At 47.6% G+C, this 25,624-nt stretch overlaps 2 protein-coding genes across 4 annotated transcripts; both read right to left on the reverse strand.

Moving 5' to 3' along the window:
- Positions 1-1,316: 1,316 nt before the first annotated feature.
- Positions 1,317-11,914, reverse strand: LOC120825300 (atlastin-2). Of its 2 annotated transcripts, XM_040186864.2 has the most exons (14): positions 11,726-11,877; positions 8,491-8,753; positions 7,140-7,271; positions 6,951-7,055; positions 6,817-6,867; positions 5,796-5,852; positions 5,510-5,602; positions 5,293-5,431; positions 5,068-5,195; positions 4,896-4,952; positions 4,625-4,696; positions 4,100-4,531; positions 3,787-3,801; positions 1,317-3,465 (listed from the first exon to the last, which is right to left on the reverse strand). In XM_040186864.2, exons 1-14 carry the CDS (start codon positions 11,784-11,786, stop codon positions 3,355-3,357), a joined length of 1,716 nt encoding a protein of 571 aa, XP_040042798.1. In that variant the 5' UTR covers positions 11,787-11,877; the 3' UTR covers positions 1,317-3,354. The 2 variants fall into 2 exon arrangements, with proteins under 2 accessions (XP_040042798.1, XP_040042799.1); XM_040186865.2 differs by lacking the exon at positions 3,787-3,801 and having other exon boundaries at positions 11,726-11,914.
- A 262-nt stretch (positions 11,915-12,176) lies between these two features.
- Positions 12,177-24,451, reverse strand: LOC120825304 (heterogeneous nuclear ribonucleoprotein L-like). Of its 2 annotated transcripts, none has more exons than XM_040186874.2 (13): positions 24,124-24,451; positions 19,642-19,760; positions 18,241-18,478; positions 18,017-18,102; positions 17,777-17,873; positions 17,609-17,681; positions 17,106-17,165; positions 16,759-17,015; positions 16,522-16,643; positions 16,097-16,295; positions 15,224-15,281; positions 14,950-15,051; positions 12,177-14,504 (listed from the first exon to the last, which is right to left on the reverse strand). In XM_040186874.2, the coding sequence occupies exons 1-13, from the start codon at positions 24,295-24,297 to the stop codon at positions 14,449-14,451; spliced, it is 1,641 nt and encodes a 546-aa protein (XP_040042808.2). In that variant the 5' UTR covers positions 24,298-24,451; the 3' UTR covers positions 12,177-14,448. The 2 variants fall into 2 exon arrangements, with proteins under 2 accessions (XP_040042808.2, XP_040042809.2); XM_040186875.2 differs by having other exon boundaries at positions 14,950-15,048; positions 24,124-24,432.
- Between the last annotated feature and the right edge of the window lie 1,173 nt (positions 24,452-25,624).

Raw genomic sequence — 25,624 nt, forward strand, 5'->3', positions numbered from 1 at the left:
TCACCATCTCATCCAGTCCACAGTGCAATATTCCTTGGAATAGAGAATCCGCCTTCTCAGTGGTCTCTACCTGCTGTTCTTCTGTACTTGTAGATGGAATCAGTGTTAATTATATTGCTTAACGTTACATTTAGTAGTGAACTTTTCCTCACCTGTCCCTGTCCTGAATAAATTAAATCCTCATCGGAGGGCACTGCATGCTTTAACGCCTTTAATCTGTCACTATTCTACGATGTGACCCCGCAGGAGCCCGCCTCCGGATCATATTCTGTATTTACACGCTCATGGCGATTAAAGAGGAGGGGATCTGGTGTTTAATTTAATTGAAGTGGTACCAAATTGTGAGATATCAGCAAAGCCACCGTGGGAATTCCATCCAAGGATCAAGTCTTCCCCACGCAGTATTTCCCAAGAAGACACAGAATCGTTTCTACAGAACAGCATGAGACGAGTTTCCACTTCAAAAACAGTTTATTATAAAACAGTCTTCATAAATTGTCAGCGGCCGAGGTTTTTTAAAACTAAAAGTGTTGCCAACAACGCCACCTAGGTAAAAGCTAAGAGCCCTAGGAACTCAAAATAATTAAAAATAAGGTTTGTTTGTTTGGGGGAGAGCAGTGAAACAATGACCCAAGAGGAGACAGGGGCGGAAATACTAATAAAAGAACATTAATACAATGATTAAAATATATAAAGGAAGCTAAAATAGTCCGTCCAAACTCACCACCACAGTAGAGCGAAGTCCTGCGTGTCCTTAGTCCACCGGTTCAGACTGCTGCTGCTGCTACTGCATGCCACTGCTAGAATATATATATATATATATATATATAATATATAAATAAAATATATTAAAAAATATATAAATAAAATATATTAAAAAAAATATATATATATATATATTGCTCCGCTGCATTCCGTCTTTAGGGGAAACCTTAGTAAGAATAAACTGACATTTTTAATGTCAAGCTAAAGTTAATCTTAAATATTAATGTTATCAAACGAAGAACAAAATGAACAAAGAGAATGAAGTAATGTCTCCAGACTACATGTACAGTAGAATGCTTTTCATATCAGTCTTGATAAATGTCTATTTGGCCCCCTGATCTCACCTGTAACGCTGTCGTAGGACATTTGGTTTATAAGCAGAGGAACGGAGCCGAGGGACACCGGCGGTCCACATGGAGGCTCACGTACTTCTTGTGTAGTATGCGACAAGTTGTGTAGTATTCACAGTATGACATGGCGGTTCTTATTTTAAACACAATAAACAGCCTTCCAGAAAACTACACATTCAAAAATGGAACCACACCACTCTGTGTTGTAGGAGTTTGGTTTAATGTTGTATTGAAAAATAAATTAATGAAAATAACTTTTAAAAGCAACAGACAAGAAAAAAAGAAAAGAAAGATCCAGATTCTAAACATTCTTTGCCAGCAGGGGGTGAAATCCTAGTGCTCATGTAAGATTAATTTACAAATATATATATATAAAAAAAAGGAAATTTGTTAAGACATATCCACAAATCACGAAAGCATTCCAGTGAGCTGAATCTGGTCTACCGCCCGAACCCTTGTTCTTCCAGCTACAAAAAGGTCTAGAAAATTTATATTTATATATGTATATATTTCGTACACATGCCCTATGTGCGGATGAGGCTGTAAAAAACGGAACTGTACAAAAACAAAAGCACACAGTGGTGATGTTTGTGTGGATGGAATGACATTTAAATTAAGAATATAGGACAATGCGGTAATTGTTAGAATGAACCGATTGATGGATTTTGGCTTTAAAAAGTGTCCATAATAGATGTGAGCGATGAAGTATTTTACCTTCTGGTGCTGTAAAAACAAGATGAGGCGGTTCAGTCCTTAAGGAATAAAGCAAAGAGGAACAACGGAGAGGAAACAACGCTCGCGTTAAATAACAAATATCATCTACAAAAAAAGGTCTCTGCTGAAGTGGAACACGTTTAAAAGCTTTGCTCCCGCAGTCGGACCGTCGCCATGGACTCAGAATCACGAGCCCCCGAAGCCGGAATCCAGAGGTCATTGAAGACTCGAGGAGAAGTTCGTAGTGTTTACTTTAGTTTTTATGGAGATCAGAGATCAATATAAAGTTGTGAAGGAATGAAAAACTGTCAGTCAAGAAATGGTCCCAGTTGTGACTCCAGAGATCCATCGGAACGTCTCCCTGAAGCGTGTAACCGTTTATGTAACAAAACAAAAAATACTGAATACTAATAATCATAATCGTGTCATCACTGGAAAAAGGACGATCAATCGAGATTAAATAATCAAGTAGACGTCTAGCTTGCTACGTCGAGGGTCAGCTGGTTTTCGGGGGAAACTTTTACCTTCTCAGAGTCGGACAAACTTCCAGGACGTCTGGGTTTTAAAGAGTACACATCTGCACGAGCATCTGGATCCAGGGAGTTTATCCGAAACGAGTTGGAATGCCGCATTTTTGACAACGTATAAGATGTAGGAAATAAAACGTTACATTGAAGCAAATTCACAGGAGCTCAAACCGTTTTACACTCTGTACTTGCGAAATATTTAAAGGATGAAAACTCTTCCTGTTTCGGAGTTTCTACAGCAGAGTCAATTTAAAACCAGACGACAGCCGAGTCGTGCTAATGCTAAGCTAACATTTACTCTGCGGATCAAAGTCCTCACATCTGCCACAAATATATTTGGTCAAGATTTAATCTCCACGCGCGACAACTTCCTGACGTGTTGGTCATTTTATTAAAAAACAGCAATAGAAGTTTGCGGCGTTGAAGAAACCCTCACATCTTTAGTCTACTTGTGGAGGGGAGACCGCGAGACCACGAGACCAGTCTAACGGTCCTACGCACTCCCAGCCCGCAGATACACACCGATCAGCTTGTGATTCTGTTAAAAAAAAAGAAAAAAAAGACCCCGAAACCGAACCGCTTGTGAAGTCCTAAAAACGTCGCGCCAGCTGCAGTTTCCCGCTTGTCGGTCCGCGAGCCTCCGGCGAGTAAAGCTGTACACTTTGGTTGGGACCGCGAGGAGGCTCTGTGGTCGTGCTCTTCATTCATACATTCACATAAATGGGAATCGTTTGTGTAACAAACACACACACACACACACACACACACACGACACTGTGACTGAAAAATGGCCCCTCCCACCAATAAATACCGTAAACCCGCCCTGAAGTACATCACACTGCTTCAAGTCCTTAAACCTACAGCCAGCGAGACGAGGAGCCGCCGTCTACGGTCCGACAACAGAAACTCGTTGGCTCAAACTGCTCGAAAAAACAAAAACGTCTTTTTGAAAACCGAGCAGAGTGAGAAACAGGAGGACGAGAGGAGACGGCGTGCCGCTAGTTTTTCTTCTTGACGTTGTTGTTGGAGGCGAGCCGGGGCCGCGGCGTCGGGATCAGGCCGCCCAGCGGAACTCGACTCCGAGCCGCGTCGAAGAGTTTGGAGAAAACCTGGGCGGAAGAAGAGGAAGAGGAGGTCAGGCGGAGGAGTGCTTTGCTACGACAGACATAAAATAAAAAGCTTAAAATGTTTTCAGTTTGTGGACTCAACAAGCTGCCTGGTTTCCATTAAGCCTTGAATCTTAGAGGTCAAAGAGAAAGCTCGACAGCGTGATAATAGCACAACTATTGTGTGCAATCAGTGGGCTTTTAATATAAATGCTTGAAGCGGAATGAAAAACGCCTCTGATCACATCAGGAAACTACAGCTGACATAAGCGGCACATTTAGGTCGTTAAGCAGTCGAGTCTCCTACGGGTCGTTAAAACGTACCTTTCGTGGAGTCCTCTGAAAGCATCGAGAGGGAAAAGAAGGAGGAACATGAGAAGGTGAAGGTGAAGGAGAACAGAAATCAAGTAAAAGGTAAATCAAGAATCAGCAAAGTTAAAGTTTTCACTCGCTTGTTTGAAAAGACGAGCAGAGCGGAAACATCCAGGAGGAGAAAATACAGAGCGGAGAGTAAAGGAAAAAGGATACAGGCTTATTTTTACTAAACGCAAGTAGAGGATTAGAAACATTATAATGCAGGCGGATCCCGGACGTTTGGTGGCAACTTTCACTACTTTGCTTTCTCTCTCGGCCTCACCTGCTCCCAGAGGGTCTCCGCCACGCGGTCGATGACTCCTCCCACCTCGCGGAACTCCCCGGAGTATTTGACGTAGGCCCAGACGCACAGCGCCGCCAGAGCCACGCCCATCACCAGGTTACACAGCGCCGCCACCGAGCCGATGCCCACGAAGCCCGTGACCATCGACGCCGCGTACATGGCGAACATGACGGCGAACAGCGTGGCGGGCGTCCGCGCGGCGAAGAAGATGTTCTTGCCGTCGTTGTGCTTGCCGAAGTTGGCGAAGGCCACGTCGAGCTCCGCCTCCAGCTGCTCCTGGTAGCGCCGGCAGAAGTCCTCGCCGCCCATCTTCTTGACGGAGCGGAAGTGTCGCACCGACGCCTGCAGCAGCTCCGCGTGACGGCGCTCCAGCTCCGCCGGGGAGATGTAGGGTTGGTCTCCGCCGCAGACCTCCAGACGGAACAATAACGCACAAACAGGTTGTCACACACAAACGAGAGGAAGTCCTGTCAGCAGCAGAATCGTCCGCGCGTGATGAATTACCTGCTCCATGCTTTTGTTGTACAAGTCTTTGGCTCCTGCTACAGCTGCGAGGTTGTTGGCTTCAGCGGTCGCCTAGGCAACAGGTGACAAATCAAAAAAAGGTTGAACATTGAGAAAAGGGTCAACACGCGATTACAGACAAGCAGTTTATGGAGAACAGCTAGTGTGTGTATATTTACTGCAAACAGGATGTGATTTCTGTATTACATATGGTGACGTAGACTGTCCAGCAGGCGGCGCTGCTGAGCAGCGACGTGGTGTGCGAGCTGACCTGCAGCATGGACTTGGGGTGAGGGAGCTCCTCTCCCTGGTAGATCTTCATGTAAGCCTGAAAGCATGAAAGTCACCTTGCCGTTTGGTAAACGCCACGATGTCACGTGTATTTTTTTATTTTTAAGCCATTTTTTGCCTCGTCTCATCAACAAAGTTTGATTGATTCTCACTTTGAAGTAGTGCAGCAGCTCTCTGCAGGTGATTTTGACTCCTCCGATCTCTTTTTCCACCAGGTTCTCTGGAGAGAGCAGCGTCGGAACGAGGTTCACCAGCTCCTTCTTGAACTCCTCGTCGATATCTGAGACGCACGCGGTGAAACAAAAAAAAAAAAAAACACACTTTACCCGGTCGGACTCGCTAGGACTCGGGCGGACTCGGCGCGTCCCGGGTCTCACCTCGGAGCCGCCCGTCGAAGTGAGGGTTGGTGGCCACCCTGAGGCCGGGGTGAGGCAGCAGGAAGCAGCCGATGTTGGAAAAGCACGAGTGGATGTGTTTCCTGACGTTCTGCAGCTCCTCGTGTTGGTTCTGCTTCACCTGATCGCAGACGTCAACACACGGTCACAAGTTCTGCTCCGACTTTGGGCCGCTGGCTCCAAAGCACCGCACACTAACCTGCAGCCGCTTCTCCAGGAAGCTCAGGCCTCCCTTCAGGCCGTACGGGTGCTCGTAGGGGTAACTCCAGTCTCTGATCAGGAACATCAGACTCTGAACAGAGGGACATTCAGCTTATTGAGCCCGAATCCACCAGAACATTGATGATAAAACACAAATAAGAGTCGCACAAACACATGGGATATAACACATTGGCTTATTCAGTTCATGAGGATCTCTGGTGTCAGAGGGTAAAGCACATTTCCTCTCTGGATCTTTAGGACTTTACGCAGGTAGCAGATCCCACCTGAAAGGGCTTCTCGTAGACTTCCTCCATGGCCAGTCGTCCGTACTCCGTGAAGAGCTGAGGAGAGAAAAAGAGCAGCCGCCTGAAGTCTGACCCAACATCACAACACGGGCAGCAGAACGATCGCTCGCTTTCTTCTGATTCAGCCGGTCGATTAAAGCTTTCCGCGTGTGCTGCTCTAAACGAGAGAAAAGCATTTTTATTATTATAAAAGATAAGTTTAAAGAAAAGCCGGGTTGAAGTTGGCCTGACTGATGTTTGTGTGTTGTTGCAGCTGCTTGTTAAAAACAAAACAAAAAACAATCATGATATATATAATTTATATATCACGAAAAATGATCCAACCCGTGCAGAACCACACGGGCCTCAGTCAACTCTGGTGATAAGAAGAAAAACGCACCCTCACTGTTTGATTGACAGGTAATCTCTGGTGTGATGAGGACCAAAGATGGAAAAGAAGTTTCCACTGTGAGACCTTCCACCTCTGCCTCATTTGGCAGCCTGCTGCCGGCTTTAGTTCAGCAGATAATCCGGACCTGAACACAACATCTGACGCCTGATATGGAGCTCTAGACGATGAGTTTTAAAAACAAACGCTTCAGTTAATCTGCTGCACTGGAAATAGACGCACGGCGGCTCTATAAGGCCGGACGGCGGAATCCGTAGACTCGGGACAAACTTTCCAGTTTGGTGAGATCATCCTGTCGAGAGACTAACACGGCTTCAATGCACACGAGTGACAGAGCGAAGGGAACCCAGTGGAGCGTTTTAAAGGATCTGGAGCGCGGACCCGAGGCTCCACAGACAACCTCAGGAAGCCATTGTGTTGGCGGTGAAAGATGCACGATGCCTGATAGTTTGGCCGCGCACACGGCGACGCTTCAGCTGCTCCCATCGTGTCATCAGGAGACACAGAAAGCTCACAATGTGTAACATCAATACAAAATGAGAAGAAGAAACAACCTTAAAAAACAAGCTTCAGGAAATACGAAAATGCGGTTGCTCTCGTGGCGCCACTGACCTGGAGGTGCTGGAGGTCGTCTTCCTGGACATTCTGGGACAAGTTGTACACCTGAAACACACGAGCCGTCATGGAACCTTTTAAAGCCACAGACACACACACGGGACTCGGTGGAACTACGGAGCGCAGCGGACCTGCACAGAGCTGGTCATGGTGCTGAGGGCGAACAGCGTGGCGCAGTCTTTGATGGTCGACTGGCTGTCGAACGCTCCCTGCGTGTCCATCAGTAGAACGGCAACCTGCAACAACCACATGCAATTCATTGCGGCGTCTCTCGGGCCGTTCGGAAACGTCGCTTGGCGGCGGCGGCGCCGCGGACCGACCTTGCAGCCGTCTGGTTTCTCCACCACGAACACCTCGCTCCAGGCCAGGATGCCCGTGGTCTCCCGCTCGCAGCCGCCTCGCCAGGTGAAGCCGGTCAGCGGCTCCTCCTCGCCGCCGACCCACGAATCCGACTGCACAGAGACGAGATGTCCGGTATCAAATCCAGATCCCTCATGTGGATGCACACGTTAACAGCATGAATGGAATGATACAAACAAATACATGTGAAAGAATCAACATCTGCAGACGCAGCACCGGTTTGAACGCTCTAATCCCCATTCTCGCAAACATGGCAGCCCTAACATGACCTGACCTGTGTGGGCGGGGCTTATTCTATGCATAAAGATGGCCTTTATGAGTGGAATAAGCAGCAGTGACCTCTGTGCCCGGTCACACAGCCGCCATTGTGTCGGCACTAAAATCCGCTTTGCAGCCTCATGAAACCCAAAGGAATGTTTCTCGCTGCTTACCGTAGATTAACAGGGCGACACACGCGCACCAAAACAAAAAAAGGGGGGGGGGATTTCCTGCTGCAGGGTTGCGATGGCGAAAAAGGTCACGGCAAAAACATTTGATTCTTAGCCGAAGGAGTCCGCATGAAAACAAAAGACAAACTACTACTCGGGTTTCTCATGAAATCTAATAGAAACCTCTTAAACCTGAAAACACACGACTGTGAAGATCAAACCGGGATAGTTTATTCATAATAACACTAGAGACAAACAACAACAACAACAGTGTGATATCAGCATATCATCCAATTCTCCACTGGGTCTGGCCTGTAATCTTTTAGAAAACAATCCCAACTCGAGGTGCGTGACCACACGCATTATGTTGAAACAAGTCATCGGGGGCTTAGTTTCATCTGAAGGGAAGAATGAGGTCTACAGATTGTGTTCTCACGGCCACAAAACGACTAAAACATTTTAGATATGTAGGAAATGATTGATGAAGGAGACAGTTGGAGTCCTACGTGAGTTCTAAAAGTTGCTGAGCTTCTCAACAACGGAGCGGCCGATGCACCGATGGGAAATGAAGATGCAGTTACAAGCCACAGGAAAAGACATGAGAAAAACAACAACAACTATGAAAGGTCCTCAAAATGGGCATTTTGTGAAGTCACCTTTGTAAAGAATGTGCTTAAAATGCACAACGGAAATGAACTCGTGGTCCCGGGTCAAGCTCATGACATTTTAGATAAGACAAGTTAAAGTACGCAGACACAAGAAAACGCTGTTCAGCACTTAACCAGGACAGTGAAAAGCAGTGGAATGTGTGTGTGTGTACACAAACTAGTGACAATACAGGCACCCAAAGGAAAAGACTAAAGCCTCCAGTCGCCGCGGTTACCTGTTTGTACATGAAGCGCAGCATGAAGTCCAGCAGGAAGGACTTTCCCTTGCGGAAAGCTCCGGCCACGGAGACGACGACCACCTGGAGGTCCCGCACCTCCTCCTGCAGCAGCAGCCGCTCCAGCGCCTCCTCCTGCAGCGAGAACGAGTGCTCCTCCTCGTCCGCCACCACGATCTGCACCGGCCTGGCCGCGCTGACCTCTTCCAGCAGGTCGCCGTCGTCCTCCTCCTCGCGCCTCATCGGGGATGTGTGGGAGTCACCTGAGGAGGGAAAGCTGTGGTTAAAGTTTGACCGACTCGAAGGACTGAACCGTTTCTAACGGGGGCGTTCCCGCGGCGTCAGGGTTTGACACAACCTGATTTTTGTGATCAGCTCTCCTTAAAAAACAAACAAAAAAAAGAGTGGACGAGGACATCGTCTCTGCGGTTTGATTCCATCCAGAAGGCAGAGTTTCCCTTCGGGGATCAATAAACTCTGATGTTCGGAAGTAGCAGCGGTTGGCGGAAGAAAAAAAAATAAAAATAAAAAAAAAAAAAAACAGTTCTGACCTCCTCTAGTTAGTGGAGCTTCACAGGAGAGGAAGGAGTCGCTGACATTGTAGATGGTGGAGCTGGCGGGAGGTTTCCAGTAAATAGACCGAGCCGTCTCATCGTGTGGAGCAGTCCGGCCTTCAGCGCTCCTTGTATGGCGTCAGTTACACTTCATTGACCTTCAGAAACCGGGTCATTTCAGGGAGATCGTTTGACTCTTTTGCTCCATCTGACACGTCGAAGTGAAATGAAATGTTTCGTCCTTTCTAGCTCGCCGGTGTGAAACGAGCCGCCAAGACTTTTGCGTAAACAGCGCAACGTTTCCGTCGCTGGACAACGACAAAGTCACTGCGTTTCAGTTTCATGGGATTGGGACCCGTGACGCCGTGGTCACGCAGCAGCGTTACACTCAGACGCCGCCATGTGATTGCACCGCCAACCGAGCAGCCTCCAGCCTTCCATCGTGGGAAGAGGAGTCCTCATTCAGGTCAGCGATGAGCTGGTCGGGGCCACATGACAGCTCCGCAGGCGACAACAGCGATCTGCCAACACCGAATCCAGCAAGCACCTCGCCGGTTCAGACAGGAGAGGACGTAAAAAAAGGCACAAGTCCCATCGGAAGCGGTTCTGTATGGATGGGTTGTACTTTAACTGAAGCTTTTAGGGAGACCAGTGATCCGGTAAATCCAATGTCCCAATGTTCTCTCTGGTGAGCACATGAGCTGCCTGAGGATAAACGCTCCCACGGTGTACGGCAGAGATGCAGCGCGAAGCTTAAAGGGGTCCTGAACTGCTCGCGATCTCGGCTACGATGATGTTGAACTCTCAAGTGTCGGCCTTCAGGACACACGCACTCCCTTTCGTTGTGTCATAGCTACGGCTGGTTGCTTCAAAAAGTAATGTGGGCAGATATGTAAGACGTGTCAGAAGGGGGGGTTTAAAACCCAGTTTGGTCGAATTCTAGTCATGCAAATTTGAATCCATGGTTATGCCTCAGGTTAGCACATCTGGAACGATAGCTCTACATTCCTCGAACTGGGAAAAGCTGTGCACTTCATTACGTGAACAAAGGATCAGTGGATTCAGACTGGTTACCTTCCTTATGACAGAAATCATCCCCACACACCCGCCAGAGAAGAAACGCGGGTCTGAGTTGTGCTCAAATCACAGTTATTAAAGTGTGCTGGCTGAACACAGTCTGGTCTGACTGCATTCTGACGAGCAAGGCATACTCCAACAGCACTGCTGAAGAGGAAGTAGTGACATGGATCTCTATTTACTTCAATGAGACAAAACTACAGTTAACCCTCAAAGTGCCAATGTGATCTGGAGTCTGAGGAGTTTGTGTCTTTAAACAGGGATGGAAAATAAGAAGGAAAGGAGTTTAAAAAGGTGGATGTGTATCTTTGTGCTTTCAAGCCTCCAAAATATCAGCAACGTGGGCTCAAACTGTGGACCTTAAGAGAATAGTTATAAATCGTACCACATGGCTGGGTTTTGGCCCCACTTTGGTCTTAGCACACTGTGCGCTCAACAGCTGCAACAACACAAACAGCACACGCCTTCACCCTGGTAAACTTCCTGTGATCATCAGCTTTAATGGAGCAAAGGCACCGGCTGAGAACATATTCCCAACACTTTAGGGATTCCAGCTCTAACTGGAGGGCTGATTACTACACTAGCAGTTACTTGTTGACACAAGCACTGATAAGAAAAGCAGCAAGTGGGCCACAGGTCCACTGGTCAGCCAGCTGGTGGGCTGATCCACTGCAAGAGAAACAGAATAAATAAATGAAACAAGAGTCGATCTGTCGCTCACGTGTTATCATCCCATTAAGGACGTTACACCACACGCCCAAGACCATTTAGAAATGACCCACTTATTAATTAAAAATGTGTATACTAATACTCCTGAAATAAATTCGATTAAAAAGGGTACCGATACGAAACATTGAGAGGTGGATGCGCGCTTAACTGGTCAATATTTCCAATGGGGTTCGGTGTTGACGTAACGGTATACTTGCTTATACTTTAACAGATGTGGTACGTGGCTAATTTAAGTTATACGAGCATGAGTGTCAAACAGTTACACCTAGTTAGCCTAAGGCGAGCCTAAATGAGAGCAGCGCCTCAACGGAGCGCCGTTACCTGCTGCTGGTAACGGAAGCTAGCTAGCGTTAGCTTCCCTCACCTGCCGCTGGTACATGTCGCTGCTAACGGAAGCTAATTGGCGCTAGCTACCGTTACATGTCGCTGGTAACGGAAGCTAACGGGAGTTAGCCACGACCTGCCAGCCTTTGATAGAGCCGTCAGAAACGAAGAGGCTAGCAGCTACGTTAGCTGACATGCTAACAACAAACACATATCCAGCTGAAGGTGAGGACCAGCGGGCAGCTGGACGGCAAAGCGGAAAACGCTCATCGCCGGCTGCCCAAGCGACCACGCACAGCGGGGGATACATCAATGAGATTAGGTTCGTAAACACCGCCCGCGGCCGCTGTCACCGGGGTGTTTTTTAATGACATCTTTACAGCTCCCAGCGCGGGGAGGATGATTAGCATGGGGATGCGAAAAACGGGAGGAGATGCGATTATTCGACAGCAGTTTCCATCACCGTCAACGGAACAAACCGGCAGGCGGAAAACACGTATTCGTTAAAAAATCCCTAAAACCGTTTTCCTTCCCTGTGTGTGTTCAAGTACCTTCTCTGAAGATGCTGTTCTTGTGATTCCGTTGCTTCAACCTGCTCTCCTCCGCCGCCATCTTTCGTGACCTGCCGTTCGAAGCGGCACTGCTCTGACGTCACCGCTCTTGAAGCTGCGGGTCTTAAAAGCCAGCGCTGAAGCTCCGCCCCCCCCCCTGGTGACGCTCGCCCCGTGAAGCATGTCAGGACCACCCTTCGAGACCACCCTCCTCCAGATGCGTTGATCCCTAATGTTTGTGTTGAACTAAGGTTGTTCCCATATTTATTTTAGATCAACTTCTAAAATCCAACATCATAGATTAATCTACCCCTTCATATAAAGCAACAATATTTAACACATGCAACAGTAACATTTAATAACATTTAATTGTAAACCACAGGGAACATTTTACTGCACAGTTATTACTTCTCATACTTTGCTGATGACAATTATGTACAATTTTGAATGCCGGGCTTTGACCAGATTTTTATTTTCCAGTATGTGCTCACATTCATTAGTTTGACACCCACCTCTCATCCCATAGTTTTATGGACGAAACATGGAAACTGAACTATAAAATCCAAACCAGACCAAATTTAGCCTGAATGGCAGTCTTGTTTTTATTTAACCTTGTGACTGACGTAGAAATCGGATTTAAGTGTGAACAATCCACATTCCCTCCTGCCACGCTAGATACTGTCTGTCTAGGGAGGATGTGCTGTTTCAGTGACTCTTCCTCACCCTGTGCATGCTGGGATTTCTGTACATTTTTTCACCAGAAGAAAAAAAAATCTGTCACAAACACGGGCTGCACCCTCAAACTTTGCCATCTGCGCTGCGTGTTGACGTGCGCTGCAGCTGGTTTGATCAGATTAAGTCTCCACTTCTTCGTGTCAGTGTGGTCGAGTGTTATCTGACTGCAGATATCAGACATTTGCATCTGGAACACACAGCGAAGCCTTCAACCGTCATTTACCTCCACACCGTTGTTTTTTTAAACCAACATGCCTGTTGTGCTCCAGGCTGCGATCGGTTGATTGCATCAGCACATAATCTGTGTTCTTTCTACCGGCCCCCGAGCAGCAACACATACACGATCCTTCAAGACAACGAAGGAGAGGTCCTCATTTAACCTTGTGATGGGCAGATAAAAATCAGGGGAATACAAATATCTACAGAACTGGTGACATTCCCCTCAGCTGCACATTGTGTTTACTGCATGCAACGTGGAGATCATTACACCTGCTCAACTTCAACAAGTTGACACTTGTGAGCACGTTAACACGCTGACGCTGGCATAGCATTTGGTTAAAAAGCACCATGGAGACAATTAAATGTTTTGTGTGTCTGACATTTAAAGCGCCAGTATAGTGGATTTAAGGGCATTTATTTGTAGAAATGGAAAATAATATTCAGAACTGTTTTTATTAGTGTGTGATCAGCTGAAACTAAAAATCATTGTGTGTGTGTGATACCATACAATGAGCTATTTATATCTATGTGTGGAACGGGCCCCCTAACCCGGAAAAATGAACCAAACACTGGAGAATCCATGTTTAAAAAATTAAATCCTACACGCTGGCCTGGAAGTTGTGATTTTTTTACAATGTTAACAACAGAAACTCAACCATATACTTTGTATAATGTAAATAAAATCAAAACATGACTTGCTGACGTTATGAAACATGAAGGGGTTTCACTAACCACTATCGATCAAGTTAAAATAGCACTATTAAAACCCTGACACGAGCTGTTCATCATTGTTATTATGATCATGCATCCATCCCGCGGTCTCATGCAACTTATTGTTGTTCTAAATGGCTGCGGTCAGTCTGGTGATTTATTCAGCTGTTTGATCACGTGAGGCGGAAAACCTTCCACGTCATTCGTGACATCCACACTGAATGCAGTCGTGGCAAAGATCTGTTTGAGTTGTTTTCTAGCAGCTGGAAATAACGACCGTATTAACAACTTGTCATCAAACAGCTGAACCATCATTTCTGGGCATAAGAATCAAATTCATTTAATAAGTACACAAAGTATTGCTATTTAAAAGGAAAAAAAACATCTTGAAAATGGAACTACTCTGTAAACCGTCAATTAATAATGATACAGGATATATGAATACATTTATAATAATGTGCTTTTCACGTATATAGAGGAAACTATTAACTGCTTCTCAGTAAAAAAATAACCAACCTCCTCTATTAAAGAAGTAAGACACCTAAAAGTATAATTAAAACATTTAAATAAACATAAATATCTGTATCTGTAAGTATCTGATTAGTTCACTTTCAAGTGATTCCTCCCTGAGTTCGGCCAGTTACAACAACAACGACATCTAGTTTCATATGCAACTATTTCTGTTAATAGTGACAGCTGATATCTTCATCGCACTTCAGGATATGAAGGCCTTTTAATGAAGGATGAAGCCATCTATCGATTTGATTTGATGGAAGAAAAGCTTTTCTCTCAGATCGCTGGCATTCACGTTTCAAAGGAAGCTCAAAAAACCTTCAACTGGTTCAGTTCACCGGCACCGAGGTGCTTTTCCTCACTAAAAAGGCCCCGTCGACGACTTCATCTCGACGCTCGACCAAACCAGAACCTCGGAAAGCAAAACCTCTCAGGAAAAAAACTCTTCTGCGGTGGTTCTGCATCATTTCCGCCTTCTGTAAAGAAGAAAACTTCTGCGTCGTCCCGGAGGAGCCGGCGAGTGCGGCGGCCATCTTGTTTGTGGCTCACAGATGGGAGGAGGTGGAGAAGCAGAGTTTCAGGGTGAAGGGGTTGGAGCAGTCTGCAGGTCGGAGAGGGACATCAGGTATAAAATTTACACATATATATATAACATATCTATAAATAAACACTGTGAACAGTGGATGTGAAGGTTTCCAGATATAACAACGTCAATGAATCTGTTCAGCGGAGACGTTGTCTTTATTTGTTGTTGTTGTTGTTTTTGAATGAGATCAGTCTGAAGCCTGACATCTAGTGGCGTCCACCAGCTGATGGTGACAGATGACGTCACCACGTGTCCGGCCAGCAGCAAGAGGAGCAACTGGCTAAAAAAACACTCAGCTGGTATGTGAGCATGCTAGTATGCTAAATTGAGTATAGAATGCTAACAATGGCCAGATAGGAAGATGGTCGTCTGAACTAACAAATAAGGGTTTTACAGATTTCTTTGCATAGTTAAAGTCAATCAGGAATCAGGACCGCTGTGTGGTCATAAGAGTACTTACTGGGTATTCTAATCTGGTGGTGGTTGAGGACGGTGAGAGCCTCCACAGCTTCAGTTTTACTGTCGAACTCCAGCAGACCAGACAGGGTCTTAGAGCCGGCTGCTGGGATGAGGAGGAGGAGGAGGAGGAAGATGAAAGGATTAAAATTGAAAATATGTGTCTGATTTGAAAGATCTCAGCTAAATACCTATTTTCTATTCATAATTCCCCCAACAAGAGTTTGTGATATTTCTTTCTGTAGCTCTTTGTCTGGTGTGACATTGATTAGACTCACATTTGGCGTCAAAGACCTTGAACTTGGTGAAGGCGGGAACGTCGCGTTCGGCACACAGCTGCAGATGAGGAACAGAGAAGAGAGGTCAGAGAGTTGTTGAAGGCCCGTCGTGTAGGATTTGGTGGCGGAATGCAACCACTGGGAGTCAGTTCTTTCCAAAATGGGTTTCCAGTTCATGACAGTTAATTGTGACACCTAAAACTTTCCCATTCAGCACTCGGTTTTTCATAGCTCAAACATCTCCTGTCACTTCTGAATGCAAAAACAAGATGCCGATGGCCGGTGACAAAATGCCGAAGTTTAGGTTTCAAAACCGCAGTCCAGCAACCAGCAGCTGACATCACAGTCTACTTGTGGTACACATTTCTGTCACAAACAGGATGACGTGGTTTGTGCCTGCACGTCTCAGAATTGCAGAATCTAAATGATGAGAGTTTGCACGCGTGACAACAAATGCAGGGTGATAAGATCCTTCCTGTGTTAACCTTTGGTCTGACTCAGAGACAAGCGATTAAAATGATCCACGCAAAGAACTCTAAACTACAGACTGAGATCAAGTCAAAGTGAAGTTTAAACAAAACACTGATAAATCTTTGGCAAGGACTTTATTTAAAGCTTCAGTCTAAAAGGTAATGAAATGATTCACTTCACCCAGAGCTACACAACATGCGGACGTTTCTAAAATAGCCCGGAAATTTTTTTCACATCGTCCGCATTCAACATGAGAAGATATTTTTAATGTCACGTCTGATAAGCAGAGGTGTACCGCACAGGTCCGTACTGGGTCCCTTTCTCTTCTCAGTCCACCTCTCTCGGGAATCCAACATTCCCGACCGCTGTGACCTCGTACGCTCGCTGCAGGTGTGACCTCACCTCGTGCAGCTGGTGCTGGCTGAGGGTGGGCGGGGCGTTGTAGAAGTGCAGGACGGCGGCGGGCGGCTGGATGATGTTCCTGCTGCTCTGTGCGCTGCTGAAGCGGTTGTTTCTGGTCAGACCAAAGTCCTGGTAGCTGCTGCAGCCGTCGGCCAGCTCAAACACCTGACTGGGAATCACCGCCTGCTGCTTGGACACACTGAGAGGAGAAGGGAGGAGGGGGGGGGTTAGGTGATGAACAAAACCATGCAAACACAGAAGAACGGGAGGAAGAAGGAAGTCCGAGACATGATGTTTGTCCTGCATGGGAAGAAGCTGTGAAATCATCAGCTATGGCATCAATATCCTTTGCATGTTTCAGTGATATTTGGAGCTTGAGTTAAGGAGGTTGTGGTCAGCAGTCACTGAGAGAAGCAGAGACTCACCAGACGTTCAGTTTTTGGCCGAACACCTTGATATTGTTGAGGTGAGTCACGGCCCGGTCCACCGCGTACTCGTCCCCCATCTCCACCAACGCCGTGCCAGGAACGCTCTTCATGAATTTCACCTGCAAGCAAAACCACGTCAGGTATTTTGGGTGGAGCAGTACTGTGACACAACGAGGTCTTCTCGTGTTTAGAGCAACGCGTGACCTCTGAGGGTCACCAGAAGACAGAACACACCTTCTCCACGTTGCCGTAGAGACAGAAGAGGTTGAAGACGCAGCCGCAGTTCATCTTGGCTGGATGGAGGCCGCTCACCATGGCAACTGAGCTGGAGGCCCCTTGTCCCATGAAGTGGGAGGAGGAGGAGGAGGAGTAGGAGTAGGAGGTGGAGGTCTTGGGGAGGAGCAGCGGGTAGGCGATCATGTCCTGCATCTCCTCACTGCGCCTCCTGTACCTGCAGTTCGCAGGCAGAGGCAGCAGGGGGCAGTGCGAGCCTGCAGAGACACACGATCCTCTGGATTAGAAACCCCGGAGGACATTCAGGGATTCAGGATGAGCGGGACGGACGGACGGAGAGACAGTACCGTAACTGTTGGATGGATGCTCTCCCAGGATAGCCTGCCGCTGCCTCCCCTTTCCCCCCTCTGCAACACACACGACCAGACATTTAATCCAAATAAGAGTTCACAGGAAGGTTGTTGCTGGAAGCACTGTCTCTGCACACAGTGGAGTGTGTCTCGCGGTTAGAAGAGCAGCACCAACATGGGTTCAGAGCAGCAGGAGGTCAAAGTGAGCGCTTTCTCTCTGATCAAAACCTATTTTCGGCCTCCGCAGCAGCATCAGCAGCCTCACAAACCACCTTCAGGCTGCAGTTTAACGTCCGATTGAGTCTCCAGGCAGAGCTCCACGCAACCCCCACTCGCTGCGGCTCGGATCGCTTCACCGCGCAGTTATTTAAAGTCAGTGCTTCCTGAGTGACTGAAAGAAGGTCAATCTCCCCTTGGTGGTAGTTCAATCGGCGGCAACAACACCTGAGTGTTTGTGCGTGTGTGTGTGTGTGTGCGTGTGTGTGTGTGCGTGGTCCTACCTCGCTGCAGGGCGAAGGGTTTGGTGTAATCCCAGCTGCTGTTGTCATTGCGGACCACGTTCAGTCTGTTGGGCTGCAGGGGGGGGCGACAGAGCACAGCACCTCCGGGTGGGTGTGTGTGCGTGGCGGCTTGAGAGTGAGCGTGTGCGTGCGCGTGTGTGTGTTTACCCGAGCGTACTCGATCTTGAGCGTGCAGCAGCCGGCGTAGATGTCGGCTCCGTTCAGAACCAGTTTGGCCCTCTGAGCGTCCTCCACCGACCCGAACGTTGACGGGCTGGTTAAGGAAGACTCACCGGGAGGAGCAGAGGAACAACCTCGCCTCTCACGCCGCGGAGATCTGAGTACAGCCGCCACTGACGTGCGGAGTGCTTCACACATGTTCAAGTACACACAGACAGTTCAGGATATTCCACCATGGCCTGGATGCCGTTGCGCTTGAAGATGACGATGCGCAGGACGTGGACGACGGGGTTACAGACGGTGTAGAGAACGTCCTGAGGGAGAGAACGAGAGGGGGTGACATCACAACTGGAAATGCATGAACGCACACTAATAATAAAATAAGTAGTTAAATATGACAACCGTTTTGTGGTTGGAACTTGGACGCGGAGGTGGCGCTTGTGCAGACTCACGGTGGTGATGGGGTACAGCGGGTTCTGGATGGACAGCAGCAGGACCTTGTTTCCGCTGGCGGGGTCGTCTGCGTTGGTGGGCCTGGTGATCCTCTGGCTGGTGGAGAAGTTGAAGAAGGCCTGCTGCTCGGCCACGCACACGGCCTCGCTGGTCCCGCGCGACACGCAGCGCTCGGCGCTCTCCACGCCGTCGAACTCCACCAGAGCCTGCCGCTTGAACGGCATCATCATCACGTAGCTGCCGACAGAGCAGACGGTGGGGGAGCTTCACTCGGAGGTGTGAGGTTTCACACGCAAGAGCTAACGAGCCCGTCACTCGATCGCTAACCCCGTGGCTCTGAAGCGCATATTAAGGCTTCTCTTTCGGACAGGGGGAGACAGAGCAGAAGCGTCCCCATCGTCGACGTAACTTTTCGTCACGACGCCTCAAAGATCCGTTCTTCAGGTCCAAAACCCCCCGTTTGGTTGCCGTGTTTGAACCTTCGCCCTGGTTTGTGATTGGAGGATCGATTTGATTGCTGTACTCCTGCCAGTTTTTTTTAACATTGAACGATAGAAAGCGGATTGATGAACCACATGACCAATTATCACAGACATCAGTTGTATATTTCAGCTGTGAAGCATTTAGCAACACGACTCGCGTTGCTAAATGCTCGTCCTGGCTCCATAATCTGAGAGCTGGCGTGCAGTACTTCTCCTGAATATTGAAATCCTCCCAGGAAACTGCGGCCTTTTCAAAAAATGTGAAGCATATGTGAGCAATTTCTCTTCCCTCTTCGTCGACCCCGGGAGTCCTTTCAGCTCTGTTGATGCTACCGCCGAAAGACCTTGTGGCACATGCGCAAATAACATCACTAGTGAGCAAGCCGTATCATTGAGGTTTACGTCGTTATTTTAGGTCCATAAGCCACATGCTCTGCGTGTGAAAAGCTTGATAGAAACCAGGCTGAAACAGGAACTGTGGGCGTTACGCGGCATACATAATGTTAACGCGCTTGTTTCTGAACAGGTTAGAAAACCGTCCCTGTCTGCCTCCCATTTGGCCCGGTAAAGTCTCGCCTGTTGTTACGTTGAGTCATTTTAAGCCCAAACTAGTGTTTTTTTAGCTCTCTTCACTCCGCATGTTTTTGAGTTTTTGGTCTCAATCTAGTTTCAAGTCTTCTTCGATACAGCATGATGTTCATTTAGCAAATCACGGTTCACAATTTAGAGTGAAATACACCATAAAGCAGGGCGTGCTTTAGGGCGGGGCTTCCTGGGATTGACGCTTTGCTGCCGTTGCCCAAACTAGATCGCATGGCGACAGCCATATTCCAAGACGGCGACGGGTAAGCAAGCGTAAGTGGTGAATGTCTGTAAATGCGGAGACGGAACATTTCGTGTGCACCGAGTATTTTTTACCAGATGTTGCCGAACTTGTCGAGCGCCTCCACCAGATCGGCCTCCACCACGGCGTCGCAGAGCCCTCGGACGTGGACCACCGGGGACGGGGGGATACGGTGACCGTCCTCCGCAACCTCCTGCAGAGAGAAGAGGGCCGAGACGATGAAGACAGGAATACTCCTGAGAATACTTGTGTACTTGTACTGCAGAGCAGGCACGGCCACAGACATTTTGGGGGGCGGGGGGCAGGTGCTCAAACCGAAACGAAAGGGCACCAAAATGATTCATGAAATTAGAAAAATAATAATAATTAATAAAAAACATAGTAGGATATTTTGAACAAATATATTTATGTTTGCTAACAAATTAACTCAAATCATCAAATTGAATGAATAAATGATTAACAGGCAAACACAGACAAAACAAGGCCATGTTGTACTTAAAGTACGAGAGGTTGTACTTCATCAATAATGTTACAGTTGGAGGGTGTTGTTAGGCTGACAACACAGCTGGGAAGTATAAAGAGGAAGTAAATACCTGGGAATTATAAAGAGGGAAGTAAATAGCTGGGAAGTATAAAGAGGAAGTAAATAGCTGGGAATTATAAAGAGGGAAGTAAATAGCCGGGAAGTATAAAGAGGGAAGTAAATAGCTGCCTTCCAGCAGTCTTTTTTCGGCTGCTGCAGTTCCCCGTCCTCCGGCTTTTGGAGTCTCTCTTTTCTTGGCATTATGCTGCAAATTTTGTAAATGAGCTAAATCAATGTTGCTTCATAAATCACAGATTTCGTGAGTTTTTTGTCTGTTTACTTTTTAGGAAACGTCGGTTAATTTATCACCGAACAGCGTCGGGGGATTTCACAAGCATCGTCTTTAACTGTCTTTTTTCTCCCCGGGCAAAAGGTGCTACAGAATGCAGGACAAGCATTTTTCATCTCCTTGTTACCTGAGTCACTTCTATCTCAAAGTCTTGATTTGCAGCAGGAGGCCTTAAAGGTTGCTGCCTGTTCTCCTTTAGAAGACACCAGCTAGTGGGAAAACGCTCTGGTTACCTACAGAGCGCCGATGACACTGTGTTTACCGTCTCTCTCCAGGAAGCGCTGCAGGTTTTGCAGTCCGCCTGGTTTTCCGCTGCAGGTTGAGACGCTTCACACCTACGCCTGCAGGAAGCGCGCTCTGAATGGGGCCTTTTGTGTGGATGACCTCTATAGGCACCAAAGCCTCGTCTCAGCTACTGAACGACGCGGGGACGCACGGCTTCCTGCCGTGTTTACACTTCTTGTCAAGAACCGTTTTCATTTATCGGTGTATTTTTCTCTTTCGCTGTGCTCACAGATTTGTTTTTGAACGCACAGATGCGAGTGTTGACCTTTCTTACATATTATTATCCGTCGGTGAGCCGGAGCATCTTTCGAAAGCGACCTTCAGACGGTACACAGTACGGCAGAATAGCTGCTCCTCTCCCGACCAGCTGACTGTAGAAGTGTGACGCCGGTTCGCTCGGACCCACAGAAGCAAACCGTCGAACTGCCGCTCTCAGCTCGCGCGGCCGATGCTTCTCCTGGGCCGAGGGGGGAAGCGGGAGCGTCCGCCTCAAACGCGTGGCTTCTGAGAGACGTTTCTTAGTGTGGTCTGTTCGGGACGAGCGCACACTCGGCTGCGCCTATGCCGGCCTCGGTAACCAACGGCAACGGCAAGCAGGAGGCAGGCGGACAAAGCCCTTCGCGGGAGGGGGAGAAGGTGACTCAAGGGTACCAGAGAGACCGGATGTTTCTCCTTGTTGGTTCTTGTAGGTGAGAGCGACGCATCTCGGTTAACTTCATGGTTGCCTTTGTGACAACAATGAGGGGAGAACCTCTTCCTCCTCTTCCTCCCCTGCAGGAGGACCGAGCAGGTGCAGCTCGGTCTGGCCTGGTCACCATAGCGACAAGCGTTACGAATGTGCATCCTTATATTGTGTGTGTGTGTGTGTGTCCACTGACATGTTGTTTCTCTCCAGTAAGGCTGCTGTGTCAGTATATCTCCGCCTACACACTCCCCCCCCCCCTCCCATCTCCTCCCCTCCTGCTGCCTTCATCTACATCACCTCCTCCTCTCCGCTAACAAGCCTTTAACGAGGCCGGATGATGCATCATTCATGAAGCCCTGGAGAGTGTGTGTGGACGGAGAGGAGATGTGACAGTTTGACGGGTTGAGACGGTGCAGCCCTGTGATGTGAGGCGCACGCTGTGGTTCTTACCGACGACGTCTGGCCAAAGCGCGAGAAGTTCAAAGACGCCGTTAGCGCAGCTTATCGTTTAGGGGCTAAAAATCTCACATTTTGTTGTGACGGTGGCGCTCGAGGAGGAGAAAAACAAACATCTCATTCTGACATTAACCCGCTGACGTTGGATCTTCTGCGCTGCAGGAAGGTCCCCAGGTCACCGAAAGCAATCACCCGACCCAGACGGTTTCTCACGCAAAACCAAGCCGTCAATGCTCCATGCACGGGACCTTTGATATTACACTGTTATTCCAAACACGACAGTGTTACGAAGTTGGATATGCAAACATCATGTTTTGCATATTTTAAACAAGGCCTTACTCTACATGCGGGATTTCAGACGTTATTCAGGTCTTTAGGAGGAGTCTTTGCATCCCGTCTGCGATGTGCGTTGCACGCCAATAGTTTGCAAAGCAAAAACCTGTTACCCGAAGCCGGCAGAGATCCACGTCTCAGCACTCAGACTTTATGCCAGAAACTCATTCACGATTTCATGAATCCTTTTCCGGTGCAGCAGGTCGTCGGCTCAACGGAGGGACTCGGTCCTCGGGTCAGTTTTGCACCTCGGGCGGTGACTTCTGTTTGATCTTCACTCTGTGTTCTATCGAAACCGTAAAGAACATGAGATCAAAGGTGCTTTGATGTCGGCTGAAGTCTGCAGACGGGTGATTATAATCTACCTCAGCGCAGCTCACAGGAGGTAAAATAAACCTGACCAGTCTGAACACGAACTGGTGGTTTGATTAAGTCTATATTTTTTCATCTTGTTCGGCCCCGTTTGAGAGCACTTAGCTCCATCAGAGACGAATGCTAATTAAAAAAACAGGAGCTGGCAGATTTGAATAATTAAAATGTAAGCGCTGGAATCTGCGTGTCTTCAAACTGAGTCTCCTGAAGTACCTCGAGAGACTCGTGTGGCCTTCTAGAAACCTCCTGCAGCAGATCACCGAACGTACACAGGGACGCAGGAGATATGAAACCTTTAAAGGACACCCTGAATTTAAACCAGACCTACAGAACCACAGAAACATTTGAAACTCCGTTTAAGTTCCTTGGGACTCCAAGGGGCTCCAACAAGACCTTAGGACTTTTTGAAAGTGGATCACCAGAGTTATGACTACAGAATGCCTGAGCTCATGACAAACCATCCAATAGTTGGTGAGATATTTCCCTCCAAAGACTTTTGTGACATTTGTGAACCCCGTACAGGAAAACAGTTTATTACGAGCTGTTTTTCACATCATAGCTACTGTCTGTGTGATAAACCAACCACGGTTACAGGCTCACTCAGAATACCAGGTTTACATTTAGCAAGGTGAGCACATGTCCTCATTTCCTGCTCCGTGCCCCCACTTCCTGTTACTGCCAGAACCTCCGAGAGAGGCCGAAATGTCCCGCGGAAACATTGTAAATACCAGTTTCAAGCCTTCTCTGATACAGCATGATGAGGATAATTTAGGAAATTATAGTCCGTCTGGAGTTAAATAGACAGATTGAGCTTTTGGGCGGAGGATTCTTTTCTGATTGACAGCTCACCACCACCTTCACTCGTCAATCTGGTGTGAGGCGCCAAGCTGCCAAGACAAACATGCAGAACCCAAAGCTTCAAAACATCTGTCCGCGTCACGATACGACGGGCGATCGTCTTCGTTCACGATTGATCTGCTGACTCGATTCATGAGTGAATCTCTTGATCTACACAAAGCGATAAATGGCGTTTAATGAGTCGAAGGAGAAGATCCGTGTTTGGTTTAAATTAACAACAGTCGTTGCTGCGACGGGACAAAGGGACCGATATAGATCCAGCTATGTGAGTATGCGATCAATATTCTACATCAGTGGTGGTAAAGCTTTCACCTACACACACACAAATATATATAAATGCTCATTAAAACAGGACGTTCCTCAAGCCTTCCAGAACCATCTCTCTGTAAAGCTTATAATCATCTCTATAACTCTCCTCTCTGGAGGAACAGTCTACCTGATCACCTCCTGGGGGAGAGCAAGGTGGAAGGTGTATCTCTGTCATATCATTGCATGAACTTCAACCAATAACTCTTTTCTGTCCGGGTTTCATTCTACAAACCTCTGTCATAAATTCATTACATTGCAAAAAAAAATTAAACTACGGACAAGAACAGAGGAAAATATTTATATGTGTGTTTTCTTTTCGGTTTTAACCCACATTTATTTAAATATAAATGAGCGGAAACTTCTAAAAGCACGTTTCTCATCTTCACCTTGGCTCCTCGGCTCCGGCGGCTCCCCCCCGCGGCGTCCTCCTGCCCGTCCTCCGGCTCCTCGCCGCCGGCCTCGTCTTCCGTCCGGAGCCGCTTGGCAGCCCGGTGGTACCCTCCTCTTCCTCCTCCTCCACCTCCTCCTCTTCCTCCTCCCCGGGATTCTCTCTCCTCCATCACGGACGAGGCGGTGAATTCACGGAGGATTGTCGGTGTAAGGGAGGAAGAAATGCTGCTGACACCTGCCAGGTCCGAACCTCTCTCTCTCCCCCTCTCTCTGTCTCTCTCTCCCCCTCTCTCTGTCTCTCTCTCTCTCTCTCTCTCTCTCGTTTTACAGATATAGGAAATGAATACAGACGTCTCACTCCGCCACAACGTCGGGAGCCGAAACCCGGACGCTCACATTCTGCGTCATAATTACCACATGACGATTAGTTTGGACCACGTGCATGAAAGACAGATGATTTGATTTTACTTTGATTATACAAACACACCCAAGCGGTTTCTGTCTGTACTGGAGAGGGGATTTTAATACATTTGGTTCTGGTTAATGATTTGAAACTGGACCGCTGCAGTAGCCTGATTGAATTATGACAGCTGCCTGTGATCAATACATAAATATATTGTAATTTAATTCTTATTATTGTTCTCAATGAACTTAAATACTTGAGTAAATTGGCTGTAAGTTACACAAAGACCCGAAATCCCAATCAGTCAGACTGAAGTCTAAACTGGAGGAGAAGAGAAGAGGAGATGCGTTACCTTCCGCTCGACAAGAGGCCCAAAAGAGGAGCAGCCTCTCTGCAGCTGCTTCCTCCAGGTGGAGGTCACGTTGCCACAGCAACAGCCTGTTAAACTGCTGCACCCCAGAGAGAGAGAGAGGGAGATGTTCATCCACATCCCACTGTGATGCAGTTGTGTTGAGTTACTACAGGTAAACGTGTGTAACAATAAATCCAAAATACACAAACGGACTCATTAGTCCGCCTCCCTTTCTGTATTTCACACGCTATCAATAAGTGTTTTTTAGAGACCTCATCAAACTGCTTTCTGTGCATACTGGGGTTTTAAACTGTCCATTTGCACAATTTCAGCCATTTCCAGCTGCACTGGTCCCGTCCAGCAGGGGGCGACAAAGTGTAAAAGAGGGACAGCTGATAACAAGATTGAGTGTCTCCACTATTACTCTACTAAGAAGTAGAAGAAGCAGAAGCCCTTTGAGCAACACTTACGCTGTGTCCTGTGCGAACGGGAATCAGGGGTCTTTAGAAGATTTTGTTGCTCTAGAAACAACTTCATTTGCAGTTTTGTCAAAGCTGCATCAAACTTTTATTTCAGACTCAAGGCCCAGATAGTACAAAAACAGTAAAACATGTATATAAAGATAAAGAATACAAACGGGGTCACAAGCAGAGTACTTAGACCTACTACGGCCTTATGAGCGGACAACTGTACCGATGTCTCCACAGCTGGGACTGGTAGCGTGAAGTGCTAAACTTTATAT

Source organism: Gasterosteus aculeatus, chromosome 9, assembly GCF_964276395.1.
Source record: "Gasterosteus aculeatus chromosome 9, fGasAcu3.hap1.1, whole genome shotgun sequence".
Taxonomy (NCBI): Eukaryota; Metazoa; Chordata; class Actinopteri; order Perciformes; family Gasterosteidae; genus Gasterosteus; species Gasterosteus aculeatus.

Coding starts and splice junctions, on each gene's coding strand:
- LOC120825300 (XM_040186864.2), bottom strand. CDS start 11,786: ATGGCGGCGGAGGAGAGCAGGTTGAAGCAACGGAATCACAAGAACAGC. Junction 6,868..6,950: donor CCATGACCAGCTCTGTGCAG/GTCCGCTGCGCT, acceptor CGTGTGTTTCAG/GTGTACAACTTGTCCCAGAA. Junction 5,432..5,509: donor TCCTGGAGAAGCGGCTGCAG/GTTAGTGTGCGG, acceptor GTCTGCGATCAG/GTGAAGCAGAACCAACACGA.
- LOC120825304 (XM_040186874.2), bottom strand. CDS start 24,297: ATGGAGGAGAGAGAATCCCGGGGAGGAGGAAGAGGAGGAGGTGGAGGA. Junction 17,874..18,016: donor GGCATCCAGGCCATGGTGGA/ATATCCTGAACT, acceptor CAGCCCGTCAAC/GTTCGGGTCGGTGGAGGACG. Junction 15,282..16,096: donor GCCAGCACCAGCTGCACGAG/GTGAGGTCACAC, acceptor CCTCATCTGCAG/CTGTGTGCCGAACGCGACGT.